Source organism: Acomys minous (assembly GCF_964271855.1).
Source record: "Acomys minous genome assembly, chromosome: 13".
Lineage (NCBI taxonomy): Eukaryota > Metazoa > Chordata > Mammalia > Rodentia > Muridae > Acomys > Acomys minous.
The window spans coordinates 7,612,681-7,638,665 of record NC_140495.1 but is presented as its reverse complement, the minus strand read 5'-3'; the positions used below and the strand labels follow the sequence as shown (position 1 = coordinate 7,638,665).

General features: G+C 43.7%; 1 protein-coding gene across 17 annotated transcripts in view; it reads right to left on the bottom strand.

Annotated features, from left to right (window-relative positions):
• Window positions 1-25,985, bottom strand: part of RBMS3 (RNA binding motif single stranded interacting protein 3) — a gene marked incomplete at its 3' end in the record, with an annotated part of 1,316,912 nt that overhangs the window by 136,214 nt on the left and 1,154,713 nt on the right. For all 17 annotated transcript variants that reach the window (XM_084751857.1, XM_084751867.1, XM_084751868.1 and 14 more), the window contains one exon: window positions 266-372. In XM_084751857.1, coding sequence (XP_084607983.1) covers window positions 266-372 — 107 coding nt within the window. The remainder of the gene's footprint in view (window positions 1-265; window positions 373-25,985) is intronic.

Sequence of the window (25,985 nt, the reverse complement as noted above, 5' to 3'; positions counted from 1 at the left end):
CGATCTCCAGCAATCCTTTTGTCTCCGTATGTTCCAACCCCATGTGTGGGAATTACAACCCTATGTAGCTGTGACCAGCATTTTAAATGCGTGCTGGGGGATTCAAACTCTGGTCCCCATGGATGCACAGGAAGCACTCTTAACCATCCAGCCATCTCTCTGACCAGGGACTTCATTTTCTTTTTCATGGCTCCAATTGTCTGCTTTGCCACCTTCCCTGGGGAGGAGGATTCCTGCCAATATCCGAGCGGTTCTTGGGACTCACCTCTCCTTCTCTGGGCCATGGCCTCCCATTCTGGGTGTACTTGCTCTGATTCTGTCTCTTCTTTTGTCCTCCATCAGCGAATTTGCACAGTAAAGGCTCACTGGGGGCTAGAGAGATAAGAAAGGAAAAAGCACATTAGCAAATGCCCCGTGCAAGTCTGGAAATATTCCGGCTGGGCTCACGGTGGATCTTTGTTAGGAAAGTGTTTTGAAGTGAATATCTTGGTTGTTCTGGTCCTCTTTCCTCTCAGCTTCACTGGCTGGTGTTCTCAGCATCGCTGGGCCTCAGCAAAGGACCAGCTGACCTTAGGAGATGGTGGTCCATGCGCACCCCCCGGAAAGATGTTTAAAGTAGAATGTACACTTGTCACAATGAAGTGAGAGGCTCATCCACCCTCAGCTCCTGTGTGACTGCTGTCCCTTTACTACGCAAATGTGTGGAATTCGCTTGGCGAAATTGTTAGAAAGGAGAGCAGCATGTCTGAGAAGTAGGGGAACACAAATTTACACCTCCTAGATGTGCTTCATTAGGAGAGAGGCCTTTACAACCAGGGGTCATGATTTGGGCTTTGAGGTATGAGAACTCTCATACCAGAGGCAGCAGATAGGGGCTTAAGAGCTAGAGAGAGAGAGCAACCAGTGGCAACAGGACAGAGGGTCTGAAGGGAAGAGAGGGCTTTAAGGGAAATCCTCCTGAATGAAAAGAGTTATTTTGCCGTTTGAAAGCTTCCAGGAACTGGCAGAATGTTTTATACTACTTGAGTACATATGGCATAGTGTTCATGCCAAAGAGCCAGGTACTGAGTAGGGCCATATGCCTTTCTTACAGCATCTAGTGTGTGTGTGTGGGGGGGGGGGGAAGCTAAGTGAGAGGCCAGGGAGACCAACTGTCAGGGTACTGAGTGAATGCTCTGATAACCTGTCACTAAGCATGTCAGGGCAGCTCCCAGGAAGGGGTGGCTTTTGCCTCCTCCCTCCTAGCTCTGAGCTGATAGGCTCATCCCCTAAAGGTCCTTTCCAAGTCCCCCTCACTCATCCTCTAAGAGTGCTCCTCAACTCCTCCTTACTCAGCCCCTGATAGCCCTCCCCAAGTCCTCCTCACTCAGCCTCTGAGAGACTTCCCACAAGTCCTCCTCAGCTCCGAGAACTGACGTGGAGAAAGGACTGTGACTGTATGAAGATAAAACCACAGATATTGTCCCCACGAACTCAGAAGCCAGGACCAAATCCAAGAAGTAGAGACAATGGTGCCTTGAAGACCAAGACCCTGCCCCATGGAGGGACTTTTCTGACCCTGTCTCCCTGTACCTTTCCCTCCCAGAAAAGCAACACTACACCCTGGAAAGTGGAAATTTCAAACAAACAAAAAAATCCTTCGAGCCCCTACCCAGATCTAGCCAATGGACAGGACATTCTCCACAGTTGAGTGGAGAGTGAGAACTGACTTTTACATGAACTCTGGTGCCCCATATTTGACCACATCCCCTGGATAAGGAGGCCTGATGGCACTCAGAGGAAGGATAGCAGGCTACCAAGAAGAGACTAGATACCCTATGAGCATATACAGGGGAAGAGGTCCCCCTCAGTCACAGTCATAGGGGAGGGGAGTAGGGGGAAAATGGGAGGGAATGAGGAATGGGAGGATACAAGGGATGGGATAACAACTTAGATGTAATATGAATTAATAAAGTATATTTTTTAAAATCCTGGTTTTTTAGTGGTGAGCCTGAGCAAACCTATTTGCCTCCACCACAGACTCCAAGCTATTTGGCAGATAAGGTAGCAGTGTGAATTTTAGATTCCAGTAACAGAAGGCTATGTATGTATGCCAACATCTGATGAATTATAGTGACTGTAGGGGTCTTGCACATCCTTAGTAAATACATTTCCTTGAAGAATGTGATCAAAATTCAAGTATATTAAAGTGTCTCTATCAACAATGGTGTTACAAAATGTCTTGCTCAAAGCCTAACAATGCAACAGTTTTTGTTGGTGATTTTTAACTGTCTCTGCATCTGAGGAGAAAGTCACATTGACCCAACAAATTTGGTGAATGAATTAAGAAGGCTGAGAAGGTTAATTGGCTGGTGTGTGTGTGTGTGTGTGTGTGTGTGTGTGTGTGTGTGTGTGTGTGTTGGAATAAACCAAATATCATTTTGTAAGTTCATAATTAACCAAAATAAATCACTTCCTCCCACTGCCATCTGAGAACACGAACTCAGCTAAATATTAATTGTATCCCTGGGCATTTTCAAGTTCGAAGACAATTCTAATTGTCTCAAAAATCAATAGCAGAGAAAGGGCCCAGGCAGGCCAGAATCTAAAAATACTCTCTACAAATAAATACTTGAAAATTACTCGGCTCTAAAGGGCAGTGATATTAGTTGCAGACAGTTCTTTTTCAGAATAGAGGAGAAGAAAAAGGCACAGCTTACCACTGGTGAAGAGGAAAATAAGGTGAGGTTCCTGTCTTACACAGTACACACGGAACCATATGGTCCTCCCCTCCTTACCGTGCCCCTTCCCACAGTTTGTTATTAGGGATCAAGTGCGGTCCAAAAATATTGAACGCATGGAGTAAGGGCATAAGCTGGAAGAGACCTTGTGTTGCGCGCACAAAGCCCTGTGTTCAGCCTCCAGAAGCACATAAACTGGTCATGGTGGCCCATGATTGTCATCCTAGCACCAGCAGGTTGGAGGGAGCAGATCAGAAGTTTAAGACCATTCTTGGTTACATAATGAGTAACCTGCCTGGCATCCATGAGACGTTGTCTCAAACTTATTTAGCTAATTTACTAATTAATGGGAAAAAAATCTCAGAAGCAATCAGTTCTTCTTCCATATTGTGTCAGTCTGAAAACTTGATGGAATCTCGCAACCATTCCACCTCACCTCACCCAGAACCTGAGTCATCCTTTACCAAGCATTTCCCATTGCATATGCTACCATCCTGGCAGCCACCGAGCTCCTGCCATTGGTGCTGGGTCTTCTGTGAGGTATTTGTGCCTGTGTGCCTGTGAACACCCCACAGAAGGTCTGGTAGCAATGGCAGAAGCTAGGTAGCTGCTGGGCTAGAAGCATATGCAGTGGTAGTGGGAAATGCTGGGTAAAGGATAACAGTGGTCATTTGAATGTTGCCAAGAGAAGGTTCTTCTATGGAAGGAGCTAAAAGCTCTAGAATTACTAAAGGAAGAAAATAAATCACACACTGAAGGCATACTGCCACTGTCCTTCATGCCTCCGCTCGAGTGCAGTACACGTTGCATGGTAATTTGTGCCACTTTGAAACACTCGCCACCAGAAGGAAGAGAGTTCATCTCACACACGTGGGGGAAAAGAGACCTGGTAGAGTCTTGCCCTCCATAGCAGTACAGAAAGAAATAAGCAACTGCTGAGCTGCCTGCAAGCTCTACAGACAGTGCACCTCTGTTCAGCTGGCCTTTTCCATAATGCAGCTGCTTTTTAATTCTTTCTTTAGTTTTTTTTTCAGTCATCCATAGTTCTGCAAGTAGCACTCCCTCATACTCCTGTTAATAATACCAACAAATATTCACTCATTGGTTCACTTGTTGGTGTAATTGTTATTTTGGTCTGCCATTGGATCCCTTTCAGCATGAGTCAATGTGTGTGTGTGTGTGTGTGTGTGTGTGTGTGTGTGTGTGTGTGTGTGTGTTATCTTCAATATCACTTCACACTATACAAAGTAGAAATGTGGACACAGTATGACCCTTTCAGTGTGAGGGATTCACACTGATTTTATGATAGTATAACATTAACTTTCCCCATTGTCTTTGTTGTTAATATCTTACTATATGCTGTGCTTTGAATGAGAATGTTCCCCATAGGCTCAGATGTTTGAGCACTTGGTCATCAATTGGTGGCGCTGTTAGCAGGTGGAATGGAGAGATGATAGGGCCTTGTTGGAGGAAGAACTTCACTGGAGGTGGGTATGGGGAGTTTACAGGCTCATGTCCTCCCAGTGTGTCTGCTCCTGTTGTTTCACGCTCGAGTTGAAAGATGTAGGCTCACAGCTTCCTGCTCCTGCTATCCTGACTGCCACTTGCTGCCATGCCTCCCTGCCATCCCAGATATTTATCTCTCTAGAACCACAGGTCAAGTTGATTTGGTCATGGTGTTTTACCATAACAATAGAAAAGTAACTAAGACACTATGGTTGATTCATAAGTGAAGATGTGTGGTATTCCTTATAAGGAGCAATTTCAGACAAGCACCAGGGGTCTGATGGCATCCTTTGTTAAAAAAAAAAAAGACCTCTAAATACAGATAGCACCTCATATTTGATGATGGAACCTAGTTATTTCTCATTGTCTGAGCCACTGAGCACCAGACTTAGTAACTTTGATGAAACTACACACAACTCACAAGGGAAAAATTGAACATGATATCTGCCAGCACTTCTGCCTTTAATTATAACCGATGTCGATTCTCACTCTGGAGGAGCAAGCTAAAAACTAAATGCAGTCAGTAGTCCCAACGCCTGGTGAGTGAGAATACATCCTGTGAGATTTGTGAGCTGTGTATGCCACAGAAAACCATCCGTCTCCACAGAGCTCCTGCTGCTTGCTCGTTTGGCATCTCTGAGATTCTGGTTACATCCACCCATTAAATGACATGTCAGGCTCCCATGTCATCTTCTCCTTGGCAAAAGGACATACTCCTCACTAAGGTGTGCCAATCTAGAAGCAACTCACATTGCCTGATCTAAGAATCTGGCAGCATTTCCATTGACAAGAAGCTTCATCTCAGTATGCCTGTTAGGCAAAAGACTTTTCTAGCAATGGAACTCACGAGGGTCAATACAGCAGACATAGCTTCATTTATATGTTGCAGTTGTCAGTTTTTAAAATAGGGCCTCCCAGTGTAGCCCAGGCTAATCTAGAATTCACTCTGTAGACCAGGATGGCTTCAAACTCATGGTGAACCTCCTGACTGCCTCTCTCAAGTGCTGTGATTATAGATGAGAGTTACCAGCTCTCAATCATGTTTTAAAATGGTGGCAGTTATTTGTTTGTAGCATGTGTGTAAGTTTGCATGGGAAGTCAGAGCACAGTTTTCAATAACAGACTGTCACCTTCTACCATGTGAGTCTGAGCTATTGAACTCAGTCTTTAGGCTTTGGAGCAAGCACCTTTACCTGCTGAGGCAAGTTGCTGGGCCACTGACTTAAAAAAACAATCTTCATTGAGGTAAATGACATACAATACTCTATACATGTCCAGAGCAGGCACTTTCCAGGTTTGACATAGGTAATTGTCTCCATAGTCAAGGTAACGAATGAGCCCTTCACCCATAAGATTCAGGAACTTCCTTCTATTCACAGCTCTCTTGAGCTCAGAAGCATTACACAAGGGATGGATGTTCTCTTGGTCCTGATAACCAAAGTCCTCCATTTGTGTTGGCAACAACTAAAGTTTATAAAGCCCTTTCCATTTGCACTGACCTTTGTTCTTATAGCTGATGGTACTTCCATGGGGGTAATCCAAATATCCCCTACCTTACACCTTACAAGAAGGAAGTAGGAATGGCCAAGGGCCTTGCTCCATTCTGGAGACCTGGCTGGCATTCCAAGCCAGGGGACAGTGAGGTCATGAGGTCCAGCAGCACAGGTCCTTATTCAAAGCTTGTGCATTAAACCTTTCCTTAGGGCAAGGTCAAGAACTGCCTGTGACACCTCTGTTCACTGGAATTAATTCATATGTAGGGATTTCCTCCGTGTTCAGATCCCTGTCTTCGTTTGCTGTGTGACTCAACATATCATGAGCAAATATCAAATTGTCTTCGTGGGTATCTTATGCTTAGGGAGAGAAACAGGCTGCTTGCTACTGCCTTCTGTCCTTGGTCTTCCTCCTACATCCCTTTAGTGTCACAAGACCTCTGTTGATAACCTTCTCCTGGCACAGATTGCGTTGCTACTGGGTGTGAGCCTATGGTGGGCTGCACTGGGCATTCTGAGCAGCTTCAGTTGCTTTTGTGACTAGCTATTATTAATTTTTATCTTTTTCTGGCTCCTGGATTGAGAGGGTTCCCTCAGAACCACAAACCTGCCAAAGCTGCATCTCACTGTATGCAAGGTATCTCATCAGCGGCATCGCAAGAGGACACACTGGGAACTGTCTGCAGTTTTGATTTCTTTTATTTCTAGTTGTCATTTATATTAGCACTGTTCGGTTGCAAGAGTTTCTGTGACAGATGCAAAACTGTTGAAGATGCATGGTTCTGTTAGATAGAGTGTCTATCTGTTCACACAGCCATAGGCTGCACTGGGGATTGCCTTCTCTACGTCTTACATTAAAATACTCAATAGTAATTATTCTACTGATATGGCATAGGATGGCTTTGTTCAAAGAAATAACTCCCGCTTACTTTTTCTCTTTAAAACAAGTATAATTACATAATTTATTTTAATTCCAATACACATTAAACATTTTTTATATGTGTTATACCTTTGTTTCCACAAGGGGATTGGTAAAGAAATAGGTATTAAAGGGCTAGGGAGATGGCTCCATCAGTAAAGTGTTTGCCACGCATACAAGAGGACCTCGGATCAACCCTTATGACTTATGTGCAAAAGCCAGGCTTGATGGTGTGCACATTTGTAATCCCAGTACGGGGGAGATGGAGAACTGTGGCGCTCTAGGACTTCTCAGCTCGCCAGCCTAGGCAAACTGGCCAGTTCCAGGCCGATGAGAGACTTTGTATCAAAAACCAGGTGGATGGTATCAAGAGGGAGAACACTCAAGGTTGGCTTATGGACTCCATCCACATGCCAAAAACATTCACAGTGCACATACAATATACACACAAAGAAATATATGTATATATGTATATGTTCAGATATATTACTGCATGCTCACACATACATACTTAAAAGAATTCCTATAGAACCTTGGAATATTTAGACTTGGAAGGTTATACCTGTAGTAAAAGAAAAAGCCTTGATTGATCAACTAACCCTGGAAGCTCTTTTACTCATTGTCAGAGAGAGAGAGAGAGAGAGAGAGAGAGAGAGAGAGAGAGAGAGACAGACAGACAGACAGACAGACAGACAGACAGACAGACACAGACACAGACACAGACACAGACAGAAAGAGAGAGACAGACAGAGACAGAGACAGAGACAGAGACGGACAGACAGAGAAGTATGGGGCTGGAGAGATTACTCAGTGGTAAAGAAAACTGACTGCTCTTCCAGAGGCCCTGTGTTAGATTCCCAGCACCCACATAGCAGCTCACAAACATCTGTAACTCCTGCTCCATATACCTGACACCCTCTTCTGGGTTCCACTAGCACTGCATGCACATGGTACACAGGCACACACGCAGGCAGAACACACAAATGCATAAGATATAAGCAAATCTTTTTAAAATTTACAGAACATCCCCAAAGCAATTATTGGCAAATATCCTGTTTGCCAAGAGTTAAATATATAGGGTCCATGAGATTCTGGTTTTAAAGACTTGCTTGAAGTTTTTGAGTCCTTTTTGTCCTTTGAAAAAGAAAACTGTGGAAGAACAATGTTAACATTGACTGAAAATGTAGAGGTCACAGGGCAAGGCTCTTTTAGCTTTTAATTGAAATGTCTTTGAATTCTAAAGTCTCTTACAGGGTGACTATTGCAGTTCTTCACAAGGTACTAGGCTGAGGCCCCGGAAAATGGCATTTATGTTTCACTAATGCTGCAAATTTAAAATATTGGGTTTCCTCTATCAATAGCCATGGCCAAATATTTAATATTAATTTTAAAAATTAAATCTCAAAATGAAAGTTGAGATGTGTTATTTTAGAAATATAGGGCTGGAGAGATGGCTCAGTGGTTAAGAGAGTTTCTTCTTTGTACAGGTCAAGTGTTCAGTTCCCAGCACCCCTGTAGAATGGCTCACAACTGCCTGTAACTCCAGTTCCAAGAGATCTGGTGCCCTCTTCTGCACACATGTGGCACACATAGAGACACATACATCTACATAAAAATAACAGAATAAATCTTAATTTTTAGAGTTTACATCTGGGATACGGTCCTTGAGTTCTGGGTATCTTGTTGGAGTTGCTCATTTTCCAGAAGGGAGCAGTTCATGGACAGCAGCAAGCCTTGCATGGTTTTCTAACACTTGGGAGGCATACGACACCTGCATCATAGAGTTCTTTGATTTGATCAAGCAAATATATCTCCGTGGTCTCCTCTTTACCCATAGCCTCGTACCATGTTTGCACATGTAACCACATCCTCAAGCAATTGGTGCACAGAGTAAAACCTGAGTTCTAGTATGTTCTGACTCTCCATATACCGAGGGAAAGATATATTATCAATGACAACTGTGAGCTCCTGTGACTAATGGGCTGATTTCCAAAGCAGGGGACTACTGCATTGCCTTCCATTTCTTTATTGCAGGATTATGGAATCAATTAATTTTGTTTAGTTGCTTTTTAACAGTAGTTAAAATGGAGACTAAATGAAGAATTGGCCTTTGTGGGAGCAACAGACTATTATAAACCTCACACTGCGAGATGCGAGAAGATGTTATGGTCTCTCACTCAAATGGGGAACATTCAAAATATAATTACAGCAATGCGTGCTAATAAACTTTCTTACTAATTATGAAAAAGTGATTACTCTTTGCTTGATTGCTGGAGAACCTATAGTCCTCTAAACTTTATATTAAGGAGGATGTGTCAATACGTATGTAGATGTGATGGGCTAGTGGTTTCAGGACCTGCAGCTTCAAGTAAACTAAACAAGAGGACACTGAAGACTTTTTGGCTTAACAAAGTTAAAGTGAAAATTACTTATTTTCATTTCAAAAACTTAACAACATCTTCAGTTTAGTAAGTCACTAGGGAGGCTCTGCAACAGCTTACTAACAAACAAACACAGGCAGGCCAATATGTCTGCCTGTGTCTTACCAGACAGTGTTCCCTGCATTTTTCCTATACTTGATGCTCTTCTTCTTCTTCTTCTTCTTCTTCTTCTTCTTCTTCTTCTTCTTCTTCTTCTTCTTCTTCTGATTTTTTGAGACAAGGTCTCTCTATGTTAGCCTTGGCTGTCCTGGACTCACTTTGTAGACCAGGCTGATCTCAAACTCACAGCGATCTGCCTGCCTCTGCCTCCCAAGTGCTGGGATTAAAGGTGTGCACCACCATGCCCAGCCCATGATACACTCCCCCCCCCACCCCCACAGGTGTGTATGTATATTTTTAGATGAGAAACTAGAATGTTCCAACTTACTATTTCAACAACAGACTACTTACATTTTAGAATTAGAAGATATTTTTAGAAGTTTTATTTTTATTTTTTTGTTTGAAATGTATAGTGGAGGGACATGCATGTGAGTTCAGGTAGGTGTGTGTGTGTGTGTGTGTGTGTGTGTGTGTGTGTGTGTGTGTGTGTGTGTGTGTGTGTACATGCAGAGGCCAGAAGAGGGCAGCAGAAGAACATCTGGAGATAGAGTTCATAGAGATGGAATTATAGGTGGCTGTGAGCTGCCCAACATGGGGGCTGAGAACTGACCTCCAGTCCCCCAGAAGAGCACCAGGGGCTCTTAAGCTGTGAGCCATCTATCCTGCCCCTTCTCTTAACTTCTCAGCCAGCGTGCTCTCCAAACGCTTTCCCCTATAGTCCTCGTCATCACAGGAAAAAGGAAATTCACTTTTGGCAGCTCATATAATGGATGCCATAATTTTGAGATGAGTCACAAAGCATCAAGATGATGGTGGTTTCTCTGGCCACAGGTCAAGCAACCATTGAGGTCTTTTCAAATGATTTATCCATCCAATAACAGCCTGCTTTACCAGAATAAACAAGTCATTTGGGTTATATTACAAGTGTTTTATGTGTGTTTACTTTTATCTTTCAGACCAAAAATGGCAAAAAAAAAAATGTAAACCAAGAAAATAGAAATGAACTATGTAGAAGGCTTGAAAGTGCAATTTTCATGTATAGTCCTGGCATAATGGCTCATTAGCAGACCACTGCATGTATTTGGTTTTGCATGTAAGTATCTAATATTGGAAGCAGCCTTGTAAGAAAAACAGAGAGTCTCACAGTGATGATAAAAACAGAAACCTGTGCTTAGAAAGAAGACACAGAAAGTAATTTTTAAAAAGATGTTTTTGTGTTTGTGGGTCTGTGTTTGTGTACTTGAGGAGGCCAGCGAGAGCTCAGATTCCCTGGAGCTTGAGTTACAGTGGTGGTAAGCCGTGTGGGGGCTGGAACTGGGCTTAGGTCCTCTGGAAAAGAGGCACACTCCCTTGACTGCTGAGCCATCTTTCCAGCCCCAGTTTACGTCTTATAAATGATCTCATGTGCCAAACAATGAGCTCATTTATCACCTCTGTCTTCAAGATGGAATGTCACTAGCTAGTTTTCAAATTTTAAGACTTCTCTGATAATTTTCTCCTATAATAAACTATGATTTTGAGAAGAAAAGCCTTACTGCATAAGGGGGTGAGTTAGTTGAGGTTTCTATTGCTGTGATGAAATATCACTGTTCATCGCTGAAGGGAATCAGGACTGCAACTCTGAAGTGGCTGAGGAGACTGCCTGGTGTTGACCTCTAGCCTTCACATGGGCACAACATGTATGCACCATGCTACTGTACACACACAGATACACGTATGCACACACATACACCATACACATAAGATGTAATAAAATCTTATAGTGTGTGTGTGTGTGTGTGTGTGTGTGTGTGTGTGTGTGTGTGCGCGTGCACGCGCGCACGGGCGTGTGTGTCCATGGAATCCAGAAGAGTGTCTGATCCTCTGGAGTTGGATTTAGTGGTAGTTGTGGGCCACTGAACCCTATCTTCAGTTCTGCTGGCCTTACCAAAAAAACAAAAACAACAAAACAAAACAAAACAACAACAAAAAAAGTAGGAGCATTCTCATCCTTCACCCCACAGGTAATTTGAATTTCATGTGGAACTCTTGTTACATTTTCTTGAAAAAGTAAATGGATTTGGGGAAAAGAGTAACGAATCTTAAGAGTGAAAGAGAATGCCACATAGCATCCGCTGATCGTCTGTCTCTCATAAAGGAAGTAAACATGTGCATCTCCAAACTGAACCCCGTCTAGAGCTACTGATTTCCTCTCCTTTGTCCTTGGAGCCTGTTTTTAGTACAGCCTGAGCCGGGCGCAGTGGCGCATGCCTGTAAGCCCAGCACTTGGGAGGCAGAGGCAGGCGTGACTGCTGTGAGTTCAAGGCCAGCCTGGTCTACAAAGTGAGTCCAGGACAGTCAAGGCTACCCAGAGAAACCCTGTCTCAAAACAAAACAAAACAAAACAAAAGTCTGAACACCTTCACACAGTGGAAACCACAGTGAGCAGAAATGTGATTGTCATTTCAAAGTGAATTTACATCACCAGAATCTACCTACCAAGGAGGCGGGTAGTGTCTGCTGAGATGAGACCCTCTCCTTCAGCAGATGGATGAACCCGAGGGCTGAACTTCTAACTCGAAAGCCAATGCAGTGAAATCTTGAGGACTTCAAGTGGACTCGTGGTATCCTAAATCACTTTAGTGATCAATAAGCACATTTAACCCTGGCCTTAGAAACTGAGTTTTTCAAATAAATGTCAAAGATCAGCCATGCTCTAAATATCTAAGGTATCATAAAACAGTGAGTGGGCTGCAGAGATGACTCCAAGGATGGAGCACCCAAATCAAGTGCAGCCCACAACCATCTGTAAACCCATTTCCAAGGGATCTGACGCCCTCTTCTGGCATTTGTAGGTGCTGCACACACATTCATGTAGGCAAACACTCATACACATATACATAATTTAAAACAGGTAGATATATAACTTAGTGTAGAAAATTTTGGCACAAAAACTACTTGGATATAAATGTCTCTAAAGGACAATGGCTGCTTGTTGTGGTAACAATAACAGAAGGACAAACAGGCTCAGGGCTGAACTAACCTAGGGAGGTGTCAACGAGTATCCAGAAATCCATTTCCCATGCATAGGTACTGACTCTCCTGTTGGGAGCAAGCCTTAAAGGATCTCATATGGACCCCAATCATGTACAGAGGTTGCTATGGTGTAGATTTATTTTTATCTCTCACAAGTTTAAAATCCAAGCCACTGAAAACAAAAGCTCACGCAACACCATCACTTAAACCTGTGCATCACCATCTTTACTTACAAAATCAACCAGAAAAGTGTGTGTGTGTGTGTGTGTGTGTGTGTGTGTGTGTGTGTGTGTGTGACACCAGTCCACACTCACTCAGCCCCTTCTGCTTATAGTGGCTCCCCCTGTTCCCCAATTAGTGGCAGGTACAGACTCTTCTCTCTTCTCCCACCCACCTGCTCAAGTGCCCACAGGGAACACATCTGTAATTAATTTTAATGCAATGCATTCAGTTTGTTCTTTCTCTCTTGCATGAAAATTATTCAAAATTGAAATAAAGCATGACCAGTACTGTTTTACCTACAAAATACTGAACACTAAGAAAAGTACACAAAGTCCGAGTGCTCAGAGGATAGTCTCTCTCGTAGCAAAGTGGTCATTAGGTAGTAAAAACATCCAGAAGTCCTTTCTAATTTCTTCTTCTATTCACTCACTGTATATATACACTTCTCATGTAACATCGTCTGCCAGGCACCTCAGCCCCTGTGTCTACACACCATTTTAGTTTTAAAAATCTCTTAAAGCTAGAATTTCTGTATTAAACAGTTCTTATACAAGGGAGAAGAGAGAGGGGATAAAAGAGACAAAGAAAAATGAGAAAGAGGGGAGGGGATGGGAGAAGGAGATGGAGAGGGACAGAAACAACGTTAGCAAGCTCTCCTACTAATTTTCAGGGCAGGTGATTCCCTGAGGGCTTCTCTCTGGCTTGAGGCCAGCAGACCACTCTCATCTGAACTGGTCAACACTGCACCTTAGTCCACTGATGACTACACATGTCTGTCAGGTCTTCAAAATACCTCTAAATAGTCCTACAAGTCTTAACAACGCCTTTCACGCTTAATAAGTCGGCCAAGAAGGCATTCTGATCTGTGCTTTCCACTGGAAGCCTCCACTGATTCCGGAGATGGTGGCAAGATTCACTGGTTTCATGTTGGCTGTTGTGTTTGCCACTGCACCTGGGAAGTGTGCTCATTTTTGCATAATCATTGATGCAATTGTTCCCATTGAACACAATGTGTCTTTCTCAGGTATCTGATGTGATGGCTAGATCCAAAGAGAAGCAGGGAGGCACACTTACTCATTTAGGAATGTGTGCTGCCCGCCTTAAAGGGAGACGTCATGCTTACTTAGTCACTCTCACAAACCAGAGAAAGTTGAAGTACAATCTAGAAATATAATCCATTGGCTAATAATAAATTATTTTTCTTTATTTTCTTTTTTTTTCAAGACAGGGTTTCTCTGTGTAGCCTTGCCTGTCCTAGACTCGCTTTGTAGACCCGGCTGGCCTTGAACTCACAGCAATCTGCCTGCCTCTGCCTCCCAAGTGCTAGGATTAAAGGTGTGCGCCACCACACCCTGCTTAATAATAACTTCTTTTAAATCATCCATTTTGCATTTAATTAATGTCATCAGCCACAGAGAATTTCTGAGACTTATTTATATATAACTTGGATCACCAGAGTTTATATTGGGGCATTTAATTCCAAACTCACAGTAGCATGAGGAAAACACAGTCTCACAGAATGACATATGGGCACTTCAGGGCTTATGTGTGACAGGTCTAGGTGACTTGACAGTGAATAAAATCAGAAACTAGATCTAGTCCTAGGCCTTTTTTCCCCCTGTATATATGTGTATAGTTTGCACACAAGCCCCAGCTGATGCCACGCCTTTACTTTATTCACTGAGGTAGGGTCTCTGAATCAAACTCAGATTGCACTGACATGGCTAGTCTTGCCAATAGCTTGCTCTGGGATCCCCAGCCTCCGCCTTTCAGGGATGAGCTTGCAGAGAGTCTGCCACAACTACCCTGAGTTTATGTGCATTTCTAGGAATCCAAACTCCAGTCCTCACATTTGCACAGCAAGAGCTTTAACCCCTAAGCCACCCACCAAGCTAGTCCTAAGCCCTCACTATTCACAGTTCATTCTAAACTGCTCTCTGATCCCAACTTTCCTAAGTTTTTCAGCATCACTCCTGCAGGGAATATTTCCAGAGCATTCGCTGTGTGCTGGACATTACTCTAGATTCTGCAGAACTAGACTTGCAAACACAGCTGCCATGGAGATTATAGCAAAGAGAGATAGCCAACAGACAGTTCAATATGTACACAGATATAATCCTGAGATGCACTAGAAAGAGACTAAGCCCAAGTTACATAAGGTTCAGGGAGTGAGGATGGAAGGGACACTGTTCTTAGGACCAGTGATGTGCAAACATCTGGCCAAAGATCTCAGGGAAAGAATGGAGCAACCTTGGCAAAAGGATGAGGAAAAATGTGTGGTGTGGTGTGTATATGTGTGTGTGTGTGTGTGTGTGTGTGTGTGTGTGTGTGTGTGTGTGTGTGTGTCTGTGTGTGTGTCTGTCTGTCTGTCTGTGTCTGTGTGAGTATATGTCACATGTATACAGTGCCCTCAGCCCCTAATTGGTCTATATTTCAGCATGACATGTATGTGTAGTCAATCTTTTGGAGAAAGGAAGAGATGATTTCTAAGAGCTGTACATGTACCTTTTCAAAATCATGAGTAAAAGAAAATAAAAATAAAATAAAGTATTTGGGACTTATTCTTATATTCCATATCAGTATCATATTAAGGGTTGCAAAGTACAAGAGGCTGTATATAAATATGTACAAGTAGATACTTTTATGACTCTTTGATCAAATAAAAATGATTATGATTTTATCTGCAGAGTCCATCTTAGCATTCACAATGTAAAACAGAACAACCATCTAGATTTACAGTTCCCACCCCTGTGTTCTCTCTGTTCTCATATACTTTTAGGTTTGATTTACAAGTGCAGAAAGCAAAACAAAACATCAACAAAAACCGACAGCAAAAGCAATAACAACCAACAAAACAGGTTTTAATACTACAATAAGGCATTTAATGGCAGTTGTTCTATAGACACAGTCCTATAGACTGAGCACATATTTACAGCATTTGTAAAAACCACAGTAGTCCTAAACTCTTATTGAGAAATTGCTGAGTGTCACACTGGACACTCTGCCTACTTATAATATTACATAGGTGGACTCTTTAAAGTAGGAAGTAACAGACGTGGTTAAAATGAAGAAAGTAGCCAACAGAACTAGACATAGTTAGAATCAAAGAAATAAAAAATTGTGCATCAAGAGAGGTAACTTTTGAGTAATTACATAGAGGCCTGAGATTCTCTGAGGTCTGGAGCTAAGTCTTGGTAGCATAGTGTGATGTCTGTGTGGTGTGGGGACCCAGGAGGAGTCGGGAGGTGACCAGTATATTGTCTTCTAGATAAGCCAACAGAGAATTTGCTCTTGGCCACATCTCTTAGTGGGGATAAACAGCAAATTAGCTAGGGAGAGTTACACCATACTTAAATGAGAGTTCTGACTGTGGGTTCTTTAAGATCAAATTAATATGAATTCTTGCTTTTGTTCATCTGACAAGAAACTGTACTTAATGCAAAAAAGGTATTTAAAAAACAAACCAACACAATTATCATAGCCTGTTGCTTTTTTAGGTTTTTTTTTTTTTTAATCCTATGAACACCGTAATGTATCAGTAAATTTAGCTAATTGTTAGCGTTTTGCTTTTGTTTTTGTTTTTCTGATGTTATAGTACAGCAGGAGAGGACTAACCAGAAGTAAATTAATACCAGGAGCCCAAGGTCTTTGGCAGAAAGGCCACACTCTAGAGAGACAACAAGCTCCAAGCCCCTCAGGCTACTTCCTGTCCCACTGAGGCACCACCCACTAAAGTGCAGAGCCCAGTACAGTTGCCAGTCTCCATACTGAGAATGAGAAATGGCCAAAGGAGAAACCCGCTTTTTCTTTTTGTTTTTTGTTTTTTGATGTTTGTTAGTTTTAAAATAATTTTCTTGTGATAATTTTAAGAGACTCAGATGTATGGCAAGTGGTAGAAAGACACCCCCAACCCCATATTGCTGTCACCTACTTCCTGTGTGCAGCGACTGTCTGACAGGCTGACTGGAGGGGGAAGAGAAGGGAAGAAGTTGGTTAGTGTTATTATTTCAGCTCATGTCATGGAAAGCACAGCTATATGAGCCTGAAGGTGCTAAACAAATCACATCCACAGCCAAGAAGCGGAGAGAGGCCAGTGAGGGGGCTCAGTGGGTAATAGCATGTGGGTAGGTGAGTCACATGATGGGGAGCCGGACCCTAGCAAGAGTGAGGTTGAAACATATCAGAACCCCGAAATTTTATCCTGAGAGTGGCAGGAGTAAGGGCTGATCCCTCCCTGTTCTGGGCCTGCATGCCCTGGTGCACATAGTCTCATGACCCCCTACCTCTGCCACCCTGGAGTCACATAATCTGTTGGCCAGGTCTCAGACTAGACTTACTTCCTTATAAGGACATGTCTATATAGCACCTGTAATTTCTCTTTATGCACATAAAGAGTTCCCAGAACCTCGGCCCCAGCCAATGATGTACGCTGACCCTGAATAACTCCAACCCCTTCTGCAACCTTTATATGGCCTTCAATATCTCCCCCAATAAAAGAGAGCTGTTTCCCTGACAACAGTCTCAGAGAAGGCTGTTTCTCCCCTGCTCCCCGCCAACCAAGGTTCTGTATAACCCACGTGCATGGCTAAACTTTGTTGCTTCCAGTCCAGCCCGGGGCACAATGGTCTGGACACCCAGAGGGTAGAAGCAGCCCTAGGATGCCATTAGCTCCTCAGCCAAGTGTGAGCCTGGGTTTTATTTCCAAGGTGCCACATGAGAGATGTAGAGATCCAAGCCCTGCAAGGCTTTCTCTGACCTCAACACAAGTGCCACACCACACACACACACCACACACACACACACACACACACACACACACACACACACGCATAGATACATACACACACTTAAAAAGGAGAGAGAGAGAGAGAGAGAGAGAGAGAGAGAGAGAGAGAGAGAGAGAGAGAACCATAGCTAACACCAGTGCTTACTTCTCTTTCTCTTTTTCATGTAGTCTGGTCCCCAACCAAGGAATGTTCCCACGCAAAATTTAGATTGGTCTTCCCAGACCAATTCATCTTTCAGCATGATCAAATTGACCCCCATAGGCATGCCAGAGGCCCACCTCCCCAAGGTTCTAGATTCTGTCAAGATGACAATTAATACTATCACAGGGACCCAACAGCTCCCTCCATGGGCTGTGATATTTTAAAGTAACAATCTGAGTATAGGAAGATGTTAAAGCAGCAGCCTTAGGTCCTGCCTCTGAATCCCTTACCTGCCGCTGGCTCATTTCCCCCTAGGTGGGCTGCCTTGTCACTCCTCCGTTGGAGAGGATGTGCTTGGTCCTGCCATGCCTTGACATATTAGGGTGAATTGGTACCAACTGGGGGTTTCCCCTTCTCTGAGAGGAAGGAGAGGGAGGAATGGGAGGGGGATGTGAGGGTGAGACTTGGAGGAGAGGAGGGAGGGGACTGGGATGGGGATTGTAAAGTGATTTAATTAATGAATTAATTAATTAATGGAGGGAACAGCAGCAACAAAACCAAAAGCCCCGGGCTCTCATGTATCTCTCACACATCCTTGTTAAGGCTTTGCAAGTTCATCAGTTGCTGCGAGATTGTAACTATTTCCTAGCAAGTTCAAATGAGTGTTATAATTGCATATGTGCACCTCAAGAGAGGAAAAGTGGAAGCCTTGCATTTCTGGGTGTGCTGTTGTTTGTTTTCTCGTGACTTCAGATTGACCTGGAGCTGGGAGTAAGGTGGGCAAGTGCCCTGCCACGGAGCGTCAGCCCCAAGCCTAGATTCCTGTTAAATAGGGGCTACAGGAGGGATCAGAACCAACATAGCATGCCACATGGCTTAGAGCAGAGTGAACATGTGATATGTTGGATGACATCGAGGCTCTACACATGTCTCTGAAGGACTAGGTGTGTGTACCACGAGCTATTGTGTAAACGTCGCACATGCTGCCTCGAAGTGACAGACTCCCCTGACTGTCCTTCCTTCTGTCCGTCAGTGGCCATCTGCAACTAAAAACAACACAGTGCCAGGTTCACTCAAGACCTAGGGTGGCACCCAGAGTGAAGGTGATCACCAGAGAGAGTGCCTGACACTCCTTAAAAAAATAAAGGTCATGCACACAGATCACATCTCATCCTGCAGATTCAGTGTTTTTACTTAAAAGAGCAAACATTCTTCCTTTGGAGGCCGCTGAGCATTTGTTCGGCCAAGCACTTTCTGAGAAAAAGAAGTTTAGATGACTTATAGATGCCTCATTTATTAGCACGATGGCACTGACCCAAGACTTAATATAGAAAATTATAGATCCTGGTCCAGGGTAATTTTAATCTTTGCCCATAATAACAGGCCTTTGGCTGCCAAAGGCAATGGCGCTGTGCGCTGGGTTTGGAGCTCCGACCCCGACTAACAAAGTCGTAACTTCAAAGCACAAAGAAAGTTTCTAGAATGTGGGAGTTAAAACTTTCCTGCAGGAGTTACTTATAAAACAAAACAAATGTTTAATTATTTAGTTATACTGTGTACATCTTGTACAACATCAGAGCTTAGACCAGAGAAGGCAGGACCTCCCGCTTAACATAAATGCATTTACAGCAGAAGATTAAGATATAAAAGTCAGGTTTACCTCACCCTTTTAAGAGGCTTCATCTATTTACGTTCCAAAACTGGCTTTTCCAAGGCTAAACTGTGCACTGGCGTCCTTCAAGATATACATTTATTTAGCCTACTCACTTGTCACCATCTGTGCCACACTGTACCATCTCTTGAAGGCAATTGGCCAGGCAATCAACTCAAAATTCTAACCTATTAGATTTCATTAGTATAAGATAAAATTATACCCACGCACTCCTCATTTCTCCCATATCCGTGCATCCCAGTATATGACACATGTGTGCAGTGTCCACAGTGGCCTCTAGAGGGCGTCGGATCCTGTAGCGCTGGTCTTAGAGGCGGGTGCGAAGGACTGACTAAACCTGAGACCCATGCAAGAGCAGCAAGGGCTCCCAAGGTCAGAGCCAGCTCTCTTCCGCCAACAGCAGAGTATTTTATAAGCCAAGGAAGCCAGCCAAAGGCCTCATTAGCAAGGTCTACCCTTACTTCTCGATTCATGGGTTTGCGTTGGCTTCAGATGAATCTTCGATTAAAAAAAAACAAAAAAACCTGGTCTCAACACTCAAGTAAAAATTATCTGTTTTGCATTTATCAACCCATCTTTGTAAACTCTATCTTGGGTTTTGCTACAGGACATTTATGAATTTCTAAACTAAGTTATAATTGCCTCACTGCACAGCACCTACGAGAAATGGCATTTATTTATTCATCCCATTGTCAGCTTTAATAGCAAACAGACATGCAAACAGGCAGGATCCCGGCTGACTTTATCCAGCCCTGTGACCGCCTCCCAGAACCCTTCCGGAATCCTGCAGTGATCCTTATTTCTGCAGAGCTTGGTGGGACCTGGAAGGTAGTGGCAGAAGTTTAAGGTCACCCTTGGCTGCATAGAAAGTTTGAGGTCAGGCTCGTCTCAGAAAAAACAACAACAAAAGCTACAAGATTAGAGGATACTTCTACACTCATGACTAGAGTAATATTCTCAAAGTGAAAACTCTCTCCCTTTTAAAGACTTGCTCCTCCAGCGTCTTTGTACTTGAACCTGCTCCTGCCAGGAAGGCACCCCCTCAGAATTCCTCCCTTCATGGCAATGCATCTAAAAAAGCTGCTTTGCAGACAGGGCTTCCTGAACAGGGGAAGCTCTCAGCAGGCCCGGGGTGCTTTGAGTGAGAATGGCCTCACGGGGGCATATACTTGAAATCTTAGTCACCAGGGAGTGAAACTGTTGGAGAAGGATAAGGATAAGGAGGTGTGGCCTTGTTGGAGGAAGTTGGTTTCTGAGGGTGGGTTTTGCCAGGCCCAGTCTTCCTCTATGCTTGTGTCTCTGTCTGTCTGTCTGTGTCTGTCTGTCTGTCTCTCTGTCTGTGTCTGTCTGTCTGTCTCTCTGTCTGTGTCTGTCTGTCTCTGTCTCTCTCTCTGTCTCTCTGTCTCTCTCTCTCTGTCTCTCTCTGTCTCTCTCTGTCTCTCTGTCTCTCTCTCTCTCTCTCTCTGTCTCTCTCTCTCTCTCTCTCTCTTTCTCTCTCTCTCTCTCTCTCTGCCTGCATATCAGGATTTGGCTCCCAGCTACAGATCTAGCACCTCACTCACCACCTTGATGTTAATGGCCTAAGCCTCTGACACTGTGAGCAAGCCCCCAGTTAAATGCTTTCTGTCATAAGAGTTGCTTTAGTCATGGTGTCTTCTTCACAACAATAAATGTTGACTAAGACGCAGCCCTTTATTGTTTTCATATGCTCACAGGAATTATTATGATTTGAAAGTAGCATAATACTTAATTTATATACCATTACCTCATCTCCTTTTCTTTGCCCCAGAGTTCAAATTCCAGGAGATCAAATAGCTCCTTACTTTGTCTCTTACCGTCTCCTAGCCTCCAGAGGGAGACACTTAACATAGATTTTTGAGTGGATGATTTGTACTTGAGCATATCTGTTACAAATGAACACATCACTATGAGATACATTACCACACATATGACACTATAAATCAAGAAGTTTTACCACTATGGCATTACAAATTTTGTCATTGATTAGGTTTCACTAACTGATAGGCAAAATGGATAAAAATGTGTCAGAACACAAACCACCATCTGTTTACAGAGGGTCACACATGGCAGAGGTCACACGTGGCAGAGGTCACACATGGTAGAGGGCCACATACTGCAGCCACCCTTTTGGCATCATCTAACCATCAGCATCAGACGAGGTGAAACCAAGATTCAGAGGATTTTTAAAGCTTTACTAAAGTTACAATGCCAGCAATAGCATCTTTTTTTCTATGTGTGAGGTATGTGCTCACATGCCTGTGTGCCTGTATAATCCCATGTCTACATGCACATGACAGTAGAAGCCCAAAGTTGATGTCGAGGGTCTTTCTTCATCACAGTCCACAGCGTTCCAGAAGGCAGGGTCTCTCACAGAACTCAGAGCTTGCCAGTATGATGTGTCTGGCTAAGCTGATCTCTCTGCCTCTCAAGCACTGAGAACACAGGTGGCTTGCCATGCCTTCCTGGTATTTATAGGATTCTGGGTATCAAACTCTTGTCCTCAAGCCTAAACAGTGAGCGCTTTAAGCACAGGGCCATCTAGTCAGCAACAGTAGACTCCCAACTATAAACTGGTGTTGCTTATCAAATCACTGTGTGGCCACAAGCTGCCAGTTGCTGGGCTAGTGTGACTTTGGCCAGGCATCTTGCTAGCACCTTGGCTGTGTGAAGAAGCTCCCCTCTCCCCAGCCCATATTCCCTTGTCCCCATTTCCTTCCATACTTTCCTGGCCTAGGAACTAACAGAAGTGACAGACGTCACTCACTGCTGCCCCCTCATCTAGCCATCGAGTTCCTGACATTGACGTGGTCTACAAGAGTGCACACTTCTCTGAGCCCTGGCATTCGCTCGAATGCCTCAGTGCAGTGGGAGCCCCTGACATATGGCTTGGTAGGACACTGGAGGATCAGAGCCTAAGCCATGGAGATGAAGACTTATGGATCGGCACGGTACACATATCCTACTCAGAGCAGGGGGCGTTCTGTCATTTGTTTCATTCCTAAAGTAATTTGGTGTGGCACATTTTGCTGATTATAAAAATGTGTGTGAGAGACTGAACGACGTAGGTAATTGGTAAATGGCTGGAAATCGTGGCCTGCCCACTAAAGGCTGTACTTAGGCCCATTACTGAGACTCATTTCTTTGGGGAAAATACCTTTAAATTGTCCAATCATGGTATTAATTATGCTGCTTTAAGTTGAGTAATCTCCTAGAAATAGCTTAGACATGAAGAGAAATCCTTATCTTACTAAGAAACACGGCCAAGTCACATGCCAGTTAAAGCACTATTTCCTGACCCTGTTCCCTACAAACCTAAACTACATGATCCTAATAACTAATTCCTAGATTCCTATCGACCTCCCCAGCCGTAAGTGCCTTATCATTTGAAATTGTGTCCTTGCTCTTTATTTTAGCAGAAAACATGGATCTTGTAGCCTCTCATGGGAACCAATTATTTGCGCGCGCGCACACACACACACACACACACACACACGCGCGCGCGCGCGCGCGCGCGCGCATGCACTCCCCCTCCCAATATAAGGATGCTTCTTAGCATATTTCAGTAAAAATAGTTGATTATTTTACAGCTGAAGCAGACTTTGTCCCATATCTATCTGCATTGTTTCCCAGAAGGGCAAAAATATTACAATCCAAGATGTAATCCAACATATTAATATGAAAAGGCAGAATGCAAGAAAGTGTGGTTAACAGTTTGCCTTACCCAGTGATACAAGTTATATTTTATAATTTACACACATATTTTCTGTGAGCCAGCTAAGTGCAAGGAGCTTTTAATGTTTGCTTCTTTCTACTCAGATGTAAGAAATGAACAATAGCAGATATAATTTTTTTTTCCATTTGACAAACAAAAATGTTTTGTTCATAGCTTTGGTGAGTGTTTCTGTGTATTACAACAGGAGGTTTCAGTTGCAGATTATAAACAATGAAATATACCTCAGTGGCTGTAGGAATAAGGCAATGCATACTAGGTCTGTATCTACGGATGTCATCCCAATAGTTTACTGACATAGAAGTCAGTGGAGCCCTGCATTACTTCTCTACAGGACCCTGTTCCTCTAAATTACTATTGTTTTCCACTGAGAGGGTGAGGTTAAGTTGAAGGACAATGTCCAAGGACAATCTGTTCTGAAGAAGAAAGGTAGTGTGCTTTCAGTAGAGTGAAGCTATGCTCATCTGACTGAGGTGGAAGTCACAATACATTAATTCTACAAACCCCAGAGCCCAACCCACCGCAGCAAAGGAGCTGAACATAAACGCATCATGGAAGCATCTGCCATCACCGTGGATTGTTGGCTCCAGAGGCAACATCTAAAGGTAACATCTAAATAGAGGGGAATCTTAATGTTTTATTAGTTTCTTTTTGTTGTCGGGACAGATTCTCGCTGACCCAGTGCCTTAAAATGAAATAAATTTATGATCTTCCAGTATTATGGTTCTGGAGAGCTCTAAAGCACAGTTTAAGTGGGCTTCATTCCTACTGGTGGCCTTGGGACCCATTCATTCATGCTAGTGGCTGTAGGACCCATCAGTTCCTGCTGGTGGCCGTGGGACCTGCTATTTCTTTGCCTGCTCAGCTTCTAGAGCTGTCTATCAGCATTCCTAAGCCTGCAGATCTTCCTCACCACTCTAGCCTCCTCCTCCTCCCTCTGTCTCCCATCTCCTTATGCCTAACTCCGGTCTTTCTCTCTATGGAGACACCCGTGGCTATGGTGGGCATAGCTGAAGACCTGGGGCAGCCTTCTCTTCTCAACATCATTCATCTAACCATACACAGGAAGTTAGCCGACATAAGCAGATAGGCTGAGGACCACGGCCTCTCTCTGGGGTGAAATTATTCAGTGAACTGTGGGGAGAAAAGGAAAGCGAGAAAAAAAGACAAAAATAAAGCAGCCCCCAAGACGGGGAGCATGCTTGTACCCCCAGGCTTCTCCGAAATGAAAGGAGAAAAAGGAAATTAGAGTTGGTAGCCAGGTTCAGTAGCTCATGGCCATCATGCCTGAATGTGAAGTAGAGGAAGGAAAAGAGGGGGTAGGGTGGGGGGTGTGGGGGGGGGGGAGAGCTGGCTCATCTGTGCTACAAAGTGAGCTTGAGGCAGGCCTTGGCTAACCAAGACCATGTCTCAAGAGATTCCCCTAGTCCCCTCCCCCACATAATACGACTTGGACTAGGAGACCATTCATGATGAGAACAGCACAGCACAGCATGTGAAAAGCAGTAACTGTAAGAAAAAGAAAGGGAGGAAGTTTTACCTGACTGATGTCATTCTTTCCCTGTGGTGGGTGGGGCAGGGGCAGGGTGGGGGTGGGGCAGGGGGCGGGGGAAGAGGGAGGAGGGCAAACTGCAGCAAAGTATAGGTGGAAAGGAAAAGTGGGACAGAGGATTGGCACACAGGCTCTGCCAGGAGAATCTGTTCTCCTTGAGGACGGCTCCAGAATTTGTAGTCACTGGCAAAGCAAGTGTTTGGATTAAGAAGCCAGGTGCCTTCTGAGGTCTCCTCTCATGTCCAGAGGAACATTAAACAGGAGGCCCAGGGGGTCTTCTCCTCAACAAGAAAATGGAGGCATTTAGGAAAGTAGGGCAAATTTTGCCTCAGGCCAATTTCAGGAGTGTTTATAATTTTGTGATTCATCTATTTTGATAGATTTGTCCAATTATAGAAACCATCATGGTCTGATGAGCTTTTAAAAATGCACACAGGGCTGCAAATAGGCTTCTGTATGGAAGGTGTCATAGGGGATTTCTCATAACCAGGGGCTGAGGGCAGGACAGGGTTTGCTATTTGTCCATTAGGCAAAGGTGTGTTGAGCCACTAAATCATGTCAAACTCAAGACAGTATATGTTGGATACATGCTACACATATATGCCTGAATTAGCTTTACGTAGATGCTTGTAAATTCATACACACACACACACACACACACACACACACACACACACACACGTGAACAAAAGCAGAAAAGACTGAGTCTATGAGGTTTAAAAATATGTTATTTAAAAGTATATTGAGCAATAATAAGTAACTGGTACAATGCCATAGACAGAGTTATGACAGAAAAACTTCACTGTGTTGTAAAACTTTTGATAGATTATAAAGATCATGTAGCTTTTTGTAAAAATGCTTTTGTATTTTATTTTGTGTTTAGCATTTATACATAAAACCACAACTTTGGAATTTTTATTTTTTTGATGAATAGTCATTTCATGTTTACAATATAGAATGCTCGAAGAAGAGACTGTAACTCTGGAGCTAAGCTACCCTTCCAGTATGTCTCTCCCATGCACTCTCTATTACAGTTGAATTATTCACTGAGTAAAAAGAGTTCGGTCTGATCACAGTTTAGATAACATTTAATTAACACTTTTAAGGCCATTCCAATTATATATTGAAAACAAAGATTTATTTTATTTTTGTGCCGTATGTTTGTATGGATGGCTGTGAGTGGGTGCATACTCATGAGTATTGGCTTCTCTGGACCCAAGGTTTTCCACTGGCTTCCACACATGCACCATGGCAAACACACACACACACACACACACACACATACACACACACACACACACACACACACACACAGACATCCTCCTCTTTTCTCCCCTCCTCCCTCCCCCCCCCCCCCCCCCCCCCGCTCTCCTACCCTCTCCCCACTCGCCTCTCTCAAGACCTGTGTTTTCTCTGTTGCTTTGTCTGGAGAGCGCAGAGTACTGAAAGCATAAACTTTGCAGGTAAGTGTGGAGTTCACCCTCATCAAAGAAGCTTCTTTTTGAGCAGGAGACCATGACAGAAAGTCAAAAGAAGTTAAAAATGCAGGCACCAACCAACCATGGGTTCCACTTTCCAACTGATACATCAGCAACACACTCATTACCCAGGGAACATCGCAGAAGAGAGACAGAAAGAATGTAAGAGCCAGAGGACCAGGACATGCG